This window comes from Embiotoca jacksoni, unplaced genomic scaffold, assembly GCF_022577435.1.
Source record: "Embiotoca jacksoni isolate LCO1_2020_lvr unplaced genomic scaffold, fEmbJac1.0.p SCAF_69, whole genome shotgun sequence".
In the NCBI taxonomy this organism is placed as follows: Eukaryota; Metazoa; Chordata; class Actinopteri; family Embiotocidae; genus Embiotoca; species Embiotoca jacksoni.
In genome coordinates, this window is record NW_027185424.1 from 1,046,371 (window position 1) to 1,062,012 (window position 15,642).

The 15,642-nt window shown below is 42.3% G+C and overlaps 1 protein-coding gene across 2 annotated transcripts; it reads left to right on the top strand.

The window, feature by feature from the left end:
• Nucleotides 1-1,328: 1,328 nt before the first annotated feature.
• Nucleotides 1,329-15,226, top strand: glyr1 (glyoxylate reductase 1 homolog (Arabidopsis)). 2 transcript variants are annotated; one of them, XM_069175609.1, is made up of 16 exons: nucleotides 1,329-1,415; nucleotides 2,183-2,219; nucleotides 2,315-2,394; nucleotides 2,484-2,622; nucleotides 3,057-3,167; nucleotides 4,229-4,312; nucleotides 6,531-6,584; nucleotides 7,472-7,522; nucleotides 7,731-7,804; nucleotides 8,025-8,124; nucleotides 9,078-9,188; nucleotides 10,044-10,145; nucleotides 10,312-10,474; nucleotides 10,985-11,164; nucleotides 11,338-11,462; nucleotides 12,195-15,226. In XM_069175609.1, exons 1-16 carry the CDS (start codon nucleotides 1,378-1,380, stop codon nucleotides 12,267-12,269), a joined length of 1,524 nt encoding a protein of 507 aa, XP_069031710.1. In that variant the 5' UTR covers nucleotides 1,329-1,377; the 3' UTR covers nucleotides 12,270-15,226. The 2 variants fall into 2 exon arrangements, with proteins under 2 accessions (XP_069031710.1, XP_069031711.1); XM_069175610.1 differs by lacking the exon at nucleotides 4,229-4,312.
• Nucleotides 15,227-15,642: the final 416 nt, after the last annotated feature.

Genomic DNA, 15,642 nt, shown 5'->3' on the forward strand with positions numbered 1-15,642 from the left:
ACTATTTACAGGAAATGTGATGTAAAATATGAACATGAGCCACAACAAGTGCTGTGGTGCTCAAATAGGTATTTATTGTACTTACAATGTTTCCTGGTCCTAACAGATCACTGATCATCATACGAGGCCTAAAAAGCATTATGACCAATAAATTCCACTCCTACTACAACTTGTGTCTGATTTAAAACAGTCATCTGATCCAGCTGATGATTACATAATATTTATAACTGATCAAGACAATGATTTTATGTAATCGGATGGAGAAGGTTTTCACATCCTTGACTGTAATCATGCAGAAGGGCTCCATTCAGAGTGCTAAATTAATATAGTACTTTATTATTTCTGATACATCAAAGCTTAGCAATTATCTTACTCTTGTGAAGTCATTGTGAATCTGTGTTTAAGTCCTTCTACACTGTTGACTGCATAATCTCTAACAATGCGCAGTACATAATAACACTTATTATGCTGAGGAGGTTTTTTTCCGTAACATATGACTGCAAAGTTACTATGTTCTATAGTTGTCATTAAAGTAGGGGAGTAAAATGAAGCAGATTTTCCTCTGACATCTAGTATGGTACGTTGTAGAAATACAAGACAATAATGGAAGGAAATACTCAAGTGAATGACAAGTACAACCAAAATAGCCTATATCTCATTATCTCATATATATCTAATATCTAAAGGCAAATTCCAGTTGACAACAAATAATTTTCACTTTTTTGTTTCAGAAACTAGACATTCAACATCCACGAAGTTATTCCGCTCAACGTTGTCAGTTATTCTGGCTATAAATGTATGAGATTATATGTATGATAGATGCTGATTATACAGATTTTTGATGTTGATAAATTCCTTAACATCCAAAGATCCGTTCTCAATAAGTCTGTGGATATGACCTCTAAAACCCTGAGAGATTGAGGGACCCATGGGTTGTGAATATACACACATACACGTATATATATATATATATATATATATACGCACACATAAACGTTCGTGCATCTACTGCATGTACTTCTGTACTTGTACTGCAGGACTCCCGCCAATAGGTGGCAGTAAGTCCTCCTGAAGAAGCACTGGCTTTGCGTGACTGTTGATTTGGATTAATAAAAGGATTTAAACATTGATGCCTCTTGTTTTTATTGTTTTATTGTTTTATTAAATCTCGTTAAATATTAAGTGTGAACACAATATGAACCATGTATTATATAAAGGTGGTAGTTTGTGATATGACTGAACAGCTGTTAATACAGACAGGTCGTGCTGTGAAGCAGCAGCAGCCCGGAGGCGGATGTGACGTCAGGACACTAATGACGTCATTAGTGGGTGTGTTCCTCCTCCTCGGTCCGTGCGACGGTTTATTAAAGTTGTAAGATGGCGACGGTGCATCTGCGGATCGGAGACCTGGTGTGGTGAGTTAACGTGTCCTCAGCTTCTGGTGCTGCTCGCTCCGGGAGAGTGGTGTTGTGTTCACGGTCCAGCTGTACTAGTTCTGCTCGGTGTCACGTGTCTGGAGGAAGCTGTCCGTCCTCGGTGGACCCAAACAGACCGAACCGGGCCGTTAGCCGCCAGCTAGCCGACGAGCTAACCCTCAACCGAACTTCTCTTTTAGAGTTGACGTCCTGCGCAGGCGCGTTTTTTTGTTTATTTTTATTTCTATTTTTTAAACAAGGCTTCTTCAAATACTTGATGTGTTCCTGTGGTGGTCATGTTGTGGTCTGTGAGCGGATCTGTCCCCGGGCGGAAGCTCCTGTCAGGCGGCTCGGCTCGGTTCGGCTCGGCTCGGTTCCTCATGGAGGTTCAGAGAAGACAGAAACGTGACCGAGGACCGCAGCTCGTTGTTTTGTATGTTGGTGACACGTTTTAAACCTGTCCTCTGTTCGTTGTCTGCCCGGAGGACAGCACGGTTCATCTTTATTCACACGGTACCAACAGGTCCACTTCACAGGCTGCTCATCGTGTTCAGGTGGTTTCGTTTCAGAAGTTCTCCAAACTCAAACATGTTGGTACCTCAAGCAGCTGCACTACTTCTGATGTCTGTGCTCGATAATAAAATATTCAGAGATATGGACACCGAATACCAGAATATTATGTGGTCCATTACAGTACAATCAAGTGTGACGTGTGTCTTTGTGTTAGAAGACAAGTCCCAGGACTAAATGAATCCCTCTCGTTTCAGGGGGAAGCTCGGTCGTTACCCACCATGGCCAGGAAAGGTAAGGAGTCACGACCCGCCACCAGCTGGGTGAAAATGAATTCTAGTAGGTCAATATAATGCAGATGTTGCAACTAACCCACATGTTTGTTTCAGGTGGTGAGCCCTCCCAAGGACCTGAAGAAGCCCCGGGGCAAGAAATGCCACTTTGTGAAGTTCTTTGGAACTGAAGACCAGTGAGGACGATCATAAAACAGCTGTTCACACTGTTGCAGCACCTTCTCCACCAAATGTGTAAGACTTGTGTTTTTGTGTATCCGTCCAGTGCCTGGATCAAAGTGGAGCAGCTGAAGCCGTACCACCCCCACAAAGAGGAGATGATCAAGATCAACAAAGGAAAGCGCTTCCAGCAGGCAGTTGATGCGGTGGAAGACTTCCTGAAGAAAGCGAAGGGGAAAGAACAGGTGATGGTTGTCCTTCAGGAGGGGCGGTTGGAGGAATATTTATTGCCGACTGGCTGAGTCCAATGGCCCTTATGTTAAAAGTGTCTCGGTGTGTCTCCTCGGTTATTCATGAACCTGTAAAGTGTGATTCCTGGCGTATGTGTAGGAGAGGAAACGGTAGAGTTGAGCCGTTTCAAAGACCATAGATCTCAGAGAATTATGTCAAGGCACATTTATTCTAACAGAAAAAAATGTTTGGTTCTTAAAAATCTCGCAACAATAGCACAAAATAATGTTTTAAGAAATTAGTAGCAGACCAAGTTGCTTGGTGTACAGGCAGGTTTCTTTTTAGTGCCAATGCTTGATTTGAAAAAGTTGTTAGAAAGCTGAGAACTCTTGTCCATTTAGAAAAGCAGCACAAAATGATGATATGTGATTTAAAAAAAAATGTTTAGAACTCGGATGGGAAAGGAGACTCAAAAGGAAAGAAGACTCCCACCAAGCCTCTGAAAATACTGGAGGAGGATGATGAAGATCTCAGTGCCCTGAAGGACCCCTCTGAGAAGGTCAGTAGCACACTGAGTAGTAAGAAACATTTTCCAATCAAGACAATTGGGTTTTAATGAAATAGTCCACCGTTTAAAACAGAAAATAAGATGGCAAAACAGGAACTGAAAACAAGAAGCACAGAAATGGGGACACGGATTTACATCAGATCTCAACCTCCTCCTCCTTTAGTGCATGGAGCGATCCAGATCCTTTCACTGGCTGGTCTGCTGGGATTGGCAGCTTTATTCTTGAGAAGGTTATTGATTTCTCACAGTTCATCTTTCAACATAGATTAGGGATTAGACACACAACTTCAGTCCTTTTTTCTTTAGGGACAATCAGCAAAGTGTAATGTTTATCTATAGCCTGCGTGTGAGTCATTTGAAGGACACGTTATTTACTGTAGCGACAGCGTTAAACTCTCCCCTCTAAACTAAATCACAACTACAGATTTGAAGCTTTATGTGTTTGGTAATTTCCTTTTTTGTTCAAATGAATTTTATAAGATTGGTTTTGAAGAAATGGTTGTTCAGGAACCGGTATGGAAGTAACGATATCTGTAGTGGTACTGAAGATCCGTGAAGGGTACCCAACCCCGGACATTCCCCAAAAAGCAAGTTGATGAAATTGTCTCAATTAAACCTGCAAAGTCTGTTAAATGTGAAGTGTTCTCAGCCCGGTTCAATTCAGCTTTGCAGCTTCATGACAGCAAATACATGTAGAACGTTTCCCTCAGTGTTAGTTGCACCTAATCCAGGTACCGGGAACTTAATGAGTTTCCTCCTGAGAAAGTGTGGTGGTTAAAAACAGTCCTTTTCCTCTTGCAGTAACGTTCCTCGTACTAAACTTGCTCAGGTGGAAACATGCCCAATCCATTTCTAGGACCTGTTGTGTTCCCGAGTCGGGCCAACAGCTCCAGGCTCTTTCTCACTGTGCATTGTCACCGCCGGTAGTAACTGAAGATAAATGTGCTGCTCAACATGGTTTCCTCCGTCGGTACCAGAGGAACGTCTCCCACTCGTGGACTCTACAGTCACCCCTTCATTTAAAGGTGAAATGTGTCTTTCTCCTCCTTAAGGACTTAACTGACTCTGACCCCGAGCCGTCCACTATTGAGAGGCTGGGGGCTGGACCTGGCTCAGGATTCAAGTGGGAAAGCAGTGTAGGTGAACCCCCACCCCCACCCCCTTCCCACCAAGCCTGCCTTGCCTTGCTGTTCTTATACCTGACCTTAACCTTTGGCTTTAATTCACCAACAACTGCAGACCTTTTCCCTTCTGACCTGTTTGGTGCTTCGTTTGACTGCTGAAACTCTTTGCTTGCTGTGTGATGGTCAGAAACTCTGAATGCAAAAGCTCAAACCAGGCTGAGCTTTGATTGGTTTACCTACAGAAATACAATCACTGGTCAGCTTCCTGCTTTTTAGGAGTATGTGGAGGTAAAGAGAGCCCCCCCCCCCATCCCTCCTGCCCCCACCCTTCCCGGTCTTGACCTGTGTGTGTGTGTCCACTACTTTGCTGTTGCAGTTCTAGTGCAACATCTTCAGAATATCAAACTTCCAGAAGGTCTTCCTCTCCATCATCAGAGAGGAGGTAGTTCATCATCTCTGTCACTGAATGTAGTTCTGCCTTCATTATAGCTTGTGAAGGGAAAACAGAATCAGCCCTCTTCCTGGTTTCAGTTGTCAATCAATGCAACACAAACCATTTCCTCTTTGTAGACTAATGTAACATGCGAGTCAAAAATCAGCGCTTGTTTTATGGTCATATTTTGCTGCTTTAGAAATCTAAATCTGATTAATTACATTTTATTTTGATTGGCTGGAATGGAACCATGTAGCTGCGAGTTTGTAAAAACTTGCTCAGTTTCCACTTCCATGAGACAGATTGTGACATCTCTCTAAAAGTTGGATTCTGTCCTCGATCTGGCCTGCTAAGACACAGTCAACTTTCATACAATTCCTTTTTACTCCAGTCTTAATTCATTTTGCAGTATTGGCTGGAAGAGTTGCGTAACATTCAGTATAGAACTTATTATTTCTATATTAGTAGATTATTAGTTCTAAAAGTTGACGTCTAACGTATAGACGCTAACCTGTGACTGTCAGCCCGTCATCACGAACACTTAACTGTACCAAGCATGTTTTATTTGTAAAAGTTTGCTATTGATTGATTCACTGATTAAAACCCTTACATAAATTGTCATCAATATAACCTAAAGACAAGCAGGCAACTCGGGGCCATCTCCCCAATGTTGTCATAGCAACATTTGCACGGCAGTGGGTGCAAATATTAGCAGGTAGTGTTGGAAGGGTCCTGCTAACATTCGCTAACATGGGCTGTGATCAAACGTAGCACTCTTTGGACGTGTTATACACTGAACAATCCATCAATTATTAAATGCAATAATTGTCAGATGTATTGATAACGCCGTTGCAGCGGCTGATTGTAAGTTAATCTCAGCCAAGTTGGAACATATTTCCTGACTCATAATTTACACAAACAAACTAAATTAAAAAGGGGTTTTCACGTCAGTTATTTCCATACTCAATTTCAACATCTGGGCAGCTGATAACCAGCCCAACAATATTACATCACAATGTTAAAAATGCTCCATATGTCCAATATTGTGATGGATATCTTGCTGTAATGTGATACTGCAGTTGACGTCCTTGTTTACGTGGTCAAGATGCTTTCAGTTTGGACGCTGCTACAGATGTTATTTACTCTTTTACATTATTATTTCTACACATTACTGAAGACCTGACTTGTTAAAGCACCTCTTATGTTTGCACCGGGCATCCAAACAAAGCCATTCGTTAACTAGCTAGTTATAGCTAAGAACGATAGTGATGATGGCCGACGACCCTGCCTGCATCGGTGTGAGTACTCCAACCGCCCTTCAGACGGACTCGGGGATCCGGTCACCTGCGTCGGGTCTCGTTTGGTGGGTTGGACACCCGTTGAAGGCTCAGCTGTGGGCAGCTGGTCCTCGTCTGTAGGCAAGCTAACGACAGCTGTGTCCCAATGGCCCGAACGAGAGCTGAAACTGAAACCGAACTTCTCCTACATTGCAGACTGGTTATGTAAATTTGTCAGTATTGTAATTTGGAGAGAGAACTGTAACATGTATCTGTGAAATGAGGATCATTCATGATTTGTAAGTAGCCTTTCATCATCAGTGCTTCAGGGCAGAATCAGATTTTTGGGGCCACAGATGGAACCAGTCCCAAATTGGTTTTCCAGGAATTCTAGACCATCATGGAAGTTTCTAACATGTTGAGGACGCTGTGATTTTACAGTGTAGATTCGAGGGTTTCTGGACACTCTATCTCTATATCCATATGAGCATGTTCCCACTGAACTCCTCTTGTGTTGCAGCCTGTGAAGGACGACCCACACTTTCATCACTTCCTACTCAGTCAGTCTGAGAAGGTAAGAAGAAGCACGCTGCTCAGCATTATGACATCTGCACACTGACTTCTTTTTCTTTTCTGTTTCTGTTGTCTGTTAGCACTTCACATTTCATCTTATTTGATATCAATGTGAGACTTAAGTCTCGTATTGGTCTCCAATAAATCAATAGACAACATGTTAGCCCAGGACCTTGAGTTGCCTTCATCATGCTCATCTCCACGTTAAAGCGGAGTTACCCAGAGGCACCGATCTCAACCACCTATGTGGACATGTAACACTGGCAATTCTCATGAATCCTCTTTCTTTGTCAACCTGATGGTGAAGTGATGAGTGTTACTTATATTTTCATTTCTTTTTTCTGTGTGTAAGTTTATTTCACCAGTGAATGTGGTTGAGATGAGGATATTCAGGGTTACTGTTGGTGAAAGGCAGACATGGCAGAATCTGGAAAAACATATGGTGCTGGTATTTCAGCCGTGCTGTTGTGCCCTGCAGCTGCCCGGGATGGAGGCCCATGAGGCCGGACCTTCTCCCAGCTCTGAGGGCGTGAGAACGTGGTGATGTGCCAGGCGCTCAGGACTTTAATACAAGTCTAATAGTGAACCACAGATGTAAATGACTAAGATCTGAGTTGACCATAATCTTTTAAAATATAGCGTTATGGAAGAATTAGTGTGTCTATTGCACTGCTGGACTGAATATCGATCACGTGTTTGTGTGGATGTATGATTATTGATATTTGTGAAATTAAACCCAAGAGGCTCAAAAATTGAGCTTCAACTCACCAGTTAATACATATTTTATAAAAGTTCTCACTATCTAATTCTGTCACGACATAGTTGTAAATAAGATACAGTGAACTTGGCTTGATGTTTATGTTGTGTTGGTCTGTTTCTCTGTCACAGCCGGCTTCATCTATGGAACCCATTAGCAAGCGCCTGAAGATCATTGAAGAGGTAAAGTTACATGTGACTTTTATAAAACTAACCAGTCAAAATGTTCAGTTTAATATTGGAGTTTTTGTTTTTTTTACATTGTACGTATACAGTACTATGTTAAATGACAACATTTTCAGTAACATGTTGCACATAAAATGCAGTGAAGGAAGTTGAGGATTCTTATGATTTGAGTGTGATGTTGATGGAGTTGCTTTTGATTGTGCAGGACGCCGGGTCAACATCTATCCAAGCAGCAGACAGCACAGCCATCAATGGCAGCATCACACCAACAGATAAAAGGTATTAACACATCCTCAGTGCAGCCCCACTGAACACCATTATCAAAATGACCTCCTACACTTAGCTAGAAACAGATTACTTAGGATAACAATCACTCTTTTTTTATTATTATTATTATTAATATTATTATTATTATTATTATTTTTGTAGTTATTTAGGAACCTTTTTGTTATTTGTTTGTGTTTTCATTTGTTTGTTCGTCTTGGATTTTGCCCTCCAGGATAGGCTTCCTGGGTCTGGGGCTGATGGGCAGCGGCATCGTTTCCAACCTGTTGAAAATGGGTCATGTTGTCACAGTGTGGAACCGCACAGCAGAAAAGGTATTACAACATCCAGTCAGCGTGACACAGCGGCTGCAGTCTGAAGCAACTACAGTGATACTTAGGCAATATTACATTATTCATATAACCACGTAAAAGCACACCCCCTCCTGTAATATTGTGATTATACAACAAGTTACCAACTAAGTAAAATATGTAATCTAAATGTGTTCATATTATGGAGCAATTTGTTCTCAAAATATAAAACTATTTGTTAGTGGGAGCTCCGTTTCCATGGCAACATATGGGATATGACTAACAACTGGAAAACATTCAGTTGCCTCAGTACAAGCGAATGTAATGTCTTCAATGTTTGCCACTCCAGTAAGTAGTCCGACCCTTAGCAACCACCTAGCAACATGGATTTCAGTCTGTTTCATTGCTTGGTAGAGATGGATTCTCAAACTGAATAAATACAGCACATAGAAACACTAAACTGCTCAGCCAGTAAGATATCTGCTGAAAAAAAGATATCGATGGAGTCATGTATTTTTACGTTTTTAGCACCGTGTCGTGTTAAACATGTCCGGTCCAGCTAGCCGCCGCTAGGAGTGCGTGACTATCTGTGGTGTTACGGTACGGGTACTAATGACGGGCACGGTGTGCTTTATGGTGATTTGAGCATGTTCCAAATGTTCAGTTGACCAATCAGATCGCTGTGTTGGAACTCCTTGTTGTATAATAAACTATGTTTAAAGTGTCTTAAATCAGTATTACTGAACTAATCACAGGCTTATTTTATTTGTAGTAAATCTGTATGTGAACCATGTAAAGCAGATTTGCTGATGTTTTATGAAGAAGGAAATTGACCAACCAGGTTTGTTAGACCTCAAGGACACACAGTGCCTTTTGATGAGTAACGTAAATATAACCTTTCAATAAAGTGAGAATATGTTGTCAGACATAGAAGGATCAGGTAGGTGGTGCTGATGACTGCTGCTGGTGTGTTTCAGTGTGACCTGTTCATCCAGGAGGGGGCCAGGTTAGGCCGGACTCCTGCAGAGGTGGCTTCCATGTGTGACATCACTTTCTCCTGCGTCTCCGACCCAAAGGCTGCCAGGGATGTGAGTACCAGCTCAACTTCCTGGTAAAGTGTTGAATCCTGGTTCATGAGCAACCAACCAACCGAACGTGTGCCGCTTGTCATCCATCTGGCAGCAGTTTAACATGCTGTCTCGTGTCTATTGTCATCTTGCTCACTTACTAGGTCAGATTGTGACTTGTCATTTGCCCACTGATCACAAAGGACCAGTTTCAGAAGCTGCAAGGGGGTCTGTTATGGACAGTTTTGGTTAACGGTACAAGCAAGCATATTTTTGCAAAGATGGATGAGGCTTGGGTGGATGTGAAGATCCAGAGAGCTGCTCTCCTCACCTGCCCAGCAGGCAGCTGAATGGGACTGAAAGGGTCCTCGCTCAAGTCAAGAATATTCTCTCTGGCACATCCTAACTTTGGCTGAGATTCTGTATGAAGTGGATGTAGGACTGTGAACTTGGAGGGATCTGGACCTGAGAATCCTTCGTAAAACAAAGCCAGCTGAAGACGACTCTGTCTATTAAACCCGTATTTGTCCCTCTGTAACAGAGAAGGGACTTCAGTGAGCGCTGATGTCGGTCACAAATATCTTTGTTTTAAACATGAAAGCGAGTGGCAGCAACTGGATCTGAAGACTTCAGAGTTGATGCTTAATGTATCACACAGTGTAACTGTTTATCTGCCGACTTGTCGGACTGGAACAGACGCCATCCTGCTTGTTGCAGTCAGTGAAGCCCCTAAATCATATTCATAATGCCCAATATTGCAATATCACGTACCACAGCTCTTTCTCCGAATGTAAAAGTCAGTAAACGTATGAACGCCACTTTAACAGCTCAAAGACGTTCCACGTGTGACAGCGAGTCCTGTCTGTTGCTCTGTAGTTGGTGCTGGGACCCAGTGGAGTGCTTCAGGGAATCAGGCCGGGCAAATGCTACGTGGAGATGTCGACCGTCGATCCAGAGACCATCACAGAACTCTCTCAGGTACACGCCAACAAAGCCGGAAATCCTGCGCCCTTAAAATAAGGACGATTTTAAAACACGTTTCCAACCCTCAAAACAATTGTGGCTTTTTTTCCCTCCATCTGAAATATTCAAGAGCAGCTGCACCATTGTCCAGTATTCATATGATCCCATGTTTGAATGTTAGGTGATCACGTCGCGGGGCGGCCGCTTCCTGGAGGCTCCGGTGGCAGGAAGCCAGCAGCTCTCCAACGAAGGGATGCTGGTCATCCTGGCAGCTGGTGACAGAACGGTGTACGAGGACTGCAGCAGCTGCTTCCAGGCCATGGGCAAGACCTCCTTCTTCCTGGGTATGCATGTGGTGACGTGTGCAGTCATACAGGACATTCAGCAGCAGTTCGGACAATGTTTGAATGAACTGGATCAAACCAGGTGTTGAGAACCATCTTTGGGATTCTGCTGAATAATGAGACTGAGACCAACTGGTTGACACCTTCATGAGCAGATGTCACTTAAAACAGACAGGAAACTTCTCTTGAGTTAGAACCATCCTTTTGTTGATGGAGTTGCCGACCAAGTTTCGGCAGGTTCCTTTACAATATATCAGGAAAGCGTTTTGTTTGTTTTCAGGTACTTTTTGACAGCAATGAAATGAGAGTTGGTTGTTGGTAGATTGCAAACCTGCAAATGACGCGGTGTTATTTGATACTCGTTAACCTTTAATATGCATCTGACATTTCAGATCTAAGGCTCACGTCTGATTACTGCCTAGTTTTGGTTGATTTTTTTCTCATGTCCAACCTGCCAGATAACACGCGTGTACATTAGTTGGTAATGATTGTGGGTGGGGGTGTGTGTAGGTGAAGCAGGGAATGCAGCGAGGATGATGCTGATCCTCAACATGGTTCAGGGCAGCTTCATGGCCACCATTGCAGAGGGGCTAACTCTGGCACAGGCCACTGGCCAATCACAGCAGACCTTCCTGGACATCCTGTGCCAGGGCCAGATGGCCAGCACCTTTGTGGACCAGAAATGCCAAAGTAAGTCAACCCAGCACAGGAGGTTTGATTTCACTTGTTTACCGGCTTACATGTACCTTTTATTTTATTTTTTTTACTGTTTGTGTTAATTTTCTCCTTTTTGAGTTTTGAGCAAACAAACTGCCATCTTTTAAAGTTGGCTTTATAATCACCTCTTTTCCTGCCTCTTCCAGATATTTTACAAGGCAACTTTAAACCAGACTACTATTTGAAACACATTCAGAAGGACTTGAGGCTAGCCATCTCCATGGGCGACATGGCCAACCATCCAACCCCGATGGCTGCAGCTGCCAATGAGGTACAACTGTGTGCTCTGATTCTTTCATTTTGTTTTATTTATTTGTTTGTGTACTCTGTTGGGCTCTGTAATGAAAAGTTAACAATTAAGACGAATTAACACAAATACAGATAATTTTCTTGATGGATTTTTGCCACCTCTGTTTAAATTTTTTTTATTTTTTAATAGCACTTGAGAAGGCATTTTTAAAAAGAATCTGTTTTAGTGAGCTGAAAGGTGTGCATGGATGAGAGGCCAAAACGCAGAGGAACATGTCCTTTTTGCAAAATATCTATTAGTGGGACGAATCTTAGATTGCATCTTTTTTTCTGTTTTACTATAAAATGAACGTTCCACATGCTGCTAAAGAATCTCAGTGGATTCATTGAAGATGCATTAAGAGTGCCACATACGTCCAGTAACTACTATTTATTAAGTTCATGTGCATCTGTTGCTTGTGCATTTTTCTGTCAATGAAAGTTGCACTTATTTGTCCGTTTCTCTGCTCTGCTGCGTGTCTGGTGTGTGTGTGTGTGGGGGGGGGGGGGGGGGGGGGGGGGGGTGTACCTTTCAAAACGCATCCTACCTGAATGTAGTAAGGATGCTAATGTTAGCAGCTCTGCTAGCAGTCCAACCCACAGCTGCACCCCCCAACGAGTATCTCATCTCCACTCTGTGAATACATGCTATAAGAATAAGGGTGAAGCCTTTGCATTGCAAGTAAAACCTTGTTGTTTCTCTGTTCATGTGCAGGTTTACAAGAGGGCCAAGGCCCTGGACCAGTCGGACAACGATATCTCTGCCGTGTACAGAGCCTACATCCACTAGAGAGGTGTGACCTATCCTCTGGACCACACACTCTTTACTCCCTTCTTATTTCCCCTCATCATTAATCAGTGGGTTGTTTTTTTATTTTGAGTTCTAGTTTGTTTTATTTAATTTTGCCCTGCGCAGCCACGTTACCGGCCCACAAGTCCTGGGATTTCATTTTTTTAGTGGCAAACTTGAGCATTGCAATGACTGTACAGGGGGAAATATACACTGAGAGAATGCTCTGAACGAGGTTGTACTACTGCACCGCTGCAGCAGGGGGAGGCATGGGGGGGGGGGGGGGGGGGGGGGCAACAGTCTGCTTGTTTCCTGTCTATTTAAAAAAACAAAACACGGTAGAAGGAAAACAGGTTGTCTGGGAAGGATGTGTGGAAGGTTTTGTGGATGCAGAAACCCTAAAGAAGTGTTTTGTTTGACTTCATGTGCAAATGATGAGTTTATTTAATTGAATGTGATCTTTGCTTTTCTTTTAAATGTCCAGAAACCCATGAGAGAAAACACCAAGAACATGCTACTGCATTGCCTTAATATTGTAACCCCCTGGAGTCTATCAAAAACAGATGTATTTATTTATGTTTCCTTCTTAGGTCTTCTCGTGCAGTTCGGTCATAGCTTCTTTCTGTGGTTTGACGAGATGATTTCTGCTTTTACATTGGTGTTAATGATCTCTCTTGAACAGGTTAAGGACAGAGGAACAGATGTGTTGAGGCCTTAAAATGCAGTAAGAATTGATATTTTCTCATCAAGACTTGAGATGTCCACATTTGAAACCCTTAACTCTGTTGTTTGGAAGAGTTCTCATTTCTTCTGTGTTGTTTTTTCTTTTTTAATATATTAACTCTGAAACTAGATGAATCCTCTTTTTGAGTTGTATTTTAACTGAAGTTCATACTTTAGCCCCCAGCGTCAGTCATGGTTATTTTTCTTTTCTGGTAGTTTATAGGTCAATTTTAAACCATCATTGGACTCGAGTATTAAAAACCAAACTAATGAAAGTTTTATGTGGGTTTTATAGACTGACACTCGAAGCTGTAGAATAAATACAAGTCCTCATCTCCACAGTCAACAGTGACTTTAGTTGGAGCAGTGGATCAGTCTAATACACAAACTGTTTGTTACATTTCCAAACTAAATCTCCACATGGAGTCTGTTTTTCTCTTTCTTGCATTGGCCCAGATTTCAGGTAAGACGAATGGATGCTCACGTGACTACATAGTAGAGGTCCTCACATCTTTGTGCACTTGACTGAAGCCCGGAACCGGACTGATCAGTATTTTCAGCTCATATTAACTTGAGACAGATTGATTAGATATGTTTCTTGATAATTAAGAACAAATGTCAGAGAAATACCAAAGAAATGTTGGACATCATTCAGAAACCGTCTCCATTACAAATTTTATCCACCAGAGAACTGACACGTTAATTTTGTACCATGAAATGTCCGACTCGCTCCACATCTTGGCGGCAATGCTTCAGTGAACAAAGTATCACAAATATGCATGTTGTTTAAAAGAAAGAAGAAAAAAAAGCACATTTATTTTGTATTATATGTTCATAGCTCAAACACTTATGCCAGCTAATGAATACTTGAGACAGAAACCATCTGGCTGCCCTCAAGTCCAAATTATTACCAGTGTCCACGGGGAAGCTACCGTTCTGTTCTCACTGCAGGTCTCAGGTCCGTGTCCATGTCTTCAACTCCAGGCAAATTTATCACTTCTGATATGTCGTCGTCATCACACAAGAAAACTTTGAGAATTTCTGTCAGATGGGAAGTGCAGGAAAAAGTAGCATCACATTCTGCATCGGGTCTAATTGTCCTAGAGTTTGTACCAGTGGGGGATTATTTTTCTTTTAAAATGAACTCTGCACATCAGGACTGGGCAGTTTTTCTATGAACCCATTTTGGATCGGGTCCGATGTTTTGAACCTCTACTATGTAGCCTGAAGCATACCCGACATCAGGGGGCTCCAACCTGCAGATTGCAAACTAGCCGGTAGATTGTGGAGCTCGGAGTGAAAAACGAAATGTTGGAGACCTCCATAGATACGCAGGTAAAAACCACCTCACCTCGCCCAACAAATCCAAAAGAAACGTGGCACAGTTGGGCTTCCTCATGCAGAAGTCCCTGGGAAGGTGAAACCAAGTGGTTTCAAAGCTTCTTAAACCGTTATCGTCTTCAATGAGACTAGAAAACCGTAACGATTCCTTACGGAGCAGGTTTGGGTCATTTTAGGGAGCTTCACGTGTGTGAGGTGACTTCCTGCAGAACCAGGTCTGTTAAACGTGTCTTTGTTCTCTGAAGCCCTGTCACCATCCTGGATGTGAAACTGAAGGACTTTAACATGGACATTGTTCTCCAGTAGACCTCCTGCAGTAGGACAGAGGCACCATCACAACACCAACCATTTAAATTGCTTCTTTGCAAAAAAAAAAAAAACCCTCATGGTGGCTTGTTTTTTTTATGGATTCATCAGTTGAAACTATAAATGAAAGAGTTTCTCATTAAGACCGAGTCATTTAGTTGCATGTTTTGTTTTGTTTGCCAAGTTTAAGGTTTTTTTAATTTAGGTTTTCCAAACACACACTCTTATGGAAAGTTTAGCCCTGTTTGTGGAAGATGGATGTAAATAGCACGTTAGACTGAGTAGGGTGACTTTTGTATTTACAATAACTGGGATTAAAAGAAAACGACTGCTTTTGGTTTTGAGTCTACAGACCGACTGTCTAACATCTGTGTCTTAATACTGTAGATTGTTCAGCTCAAGTGTAAATGGTTTATAAATATGTGGCTTATATAATCGGGCTTATTATTGCATTGAAATGACAATGACTTGGTTCCCATTAATGGAAAGAGGGTGGAACTTTAGTTTTGGGGATATTTATGATTATGTGTACATGTGGAAATACCAAGACTTGTGTGCTGTTTAATAAATCCTCTCCTGATTACTGACATCTATGCATGTTTAATGAATGAGTTTCCTCTTGGTATAGTAATTGTTAATTTGATTAGATTTCAAATCGAATTGATCCGATCGAGATCTAATGTTTATCATTTACTGTCACTCAAAATCAACACTGTTTCTCAATAAACGCTGCTCAGCCACACTGAACCCACGGCCTCGTTGACTTGTTGAGGCTGAACTCCACGAGACCGCTGAAGATGTCCGGTGCTATCAGACTTGTTGGAGGCCGAGTCGACGCTTTGAACTCGCGTTCCTCAAACCATTCCCGAACCATACTTCTCATTTAGCCGAGCGTATTGTGCTGCTGAGAAGAATCTCTTCACCTGTAAGAGTGTGCAACACTATTTAGGCAGGTGGTACTCGTCAAAGTCCAGGAGTGGTAGGATTCGAGCTTTCCCAGCAG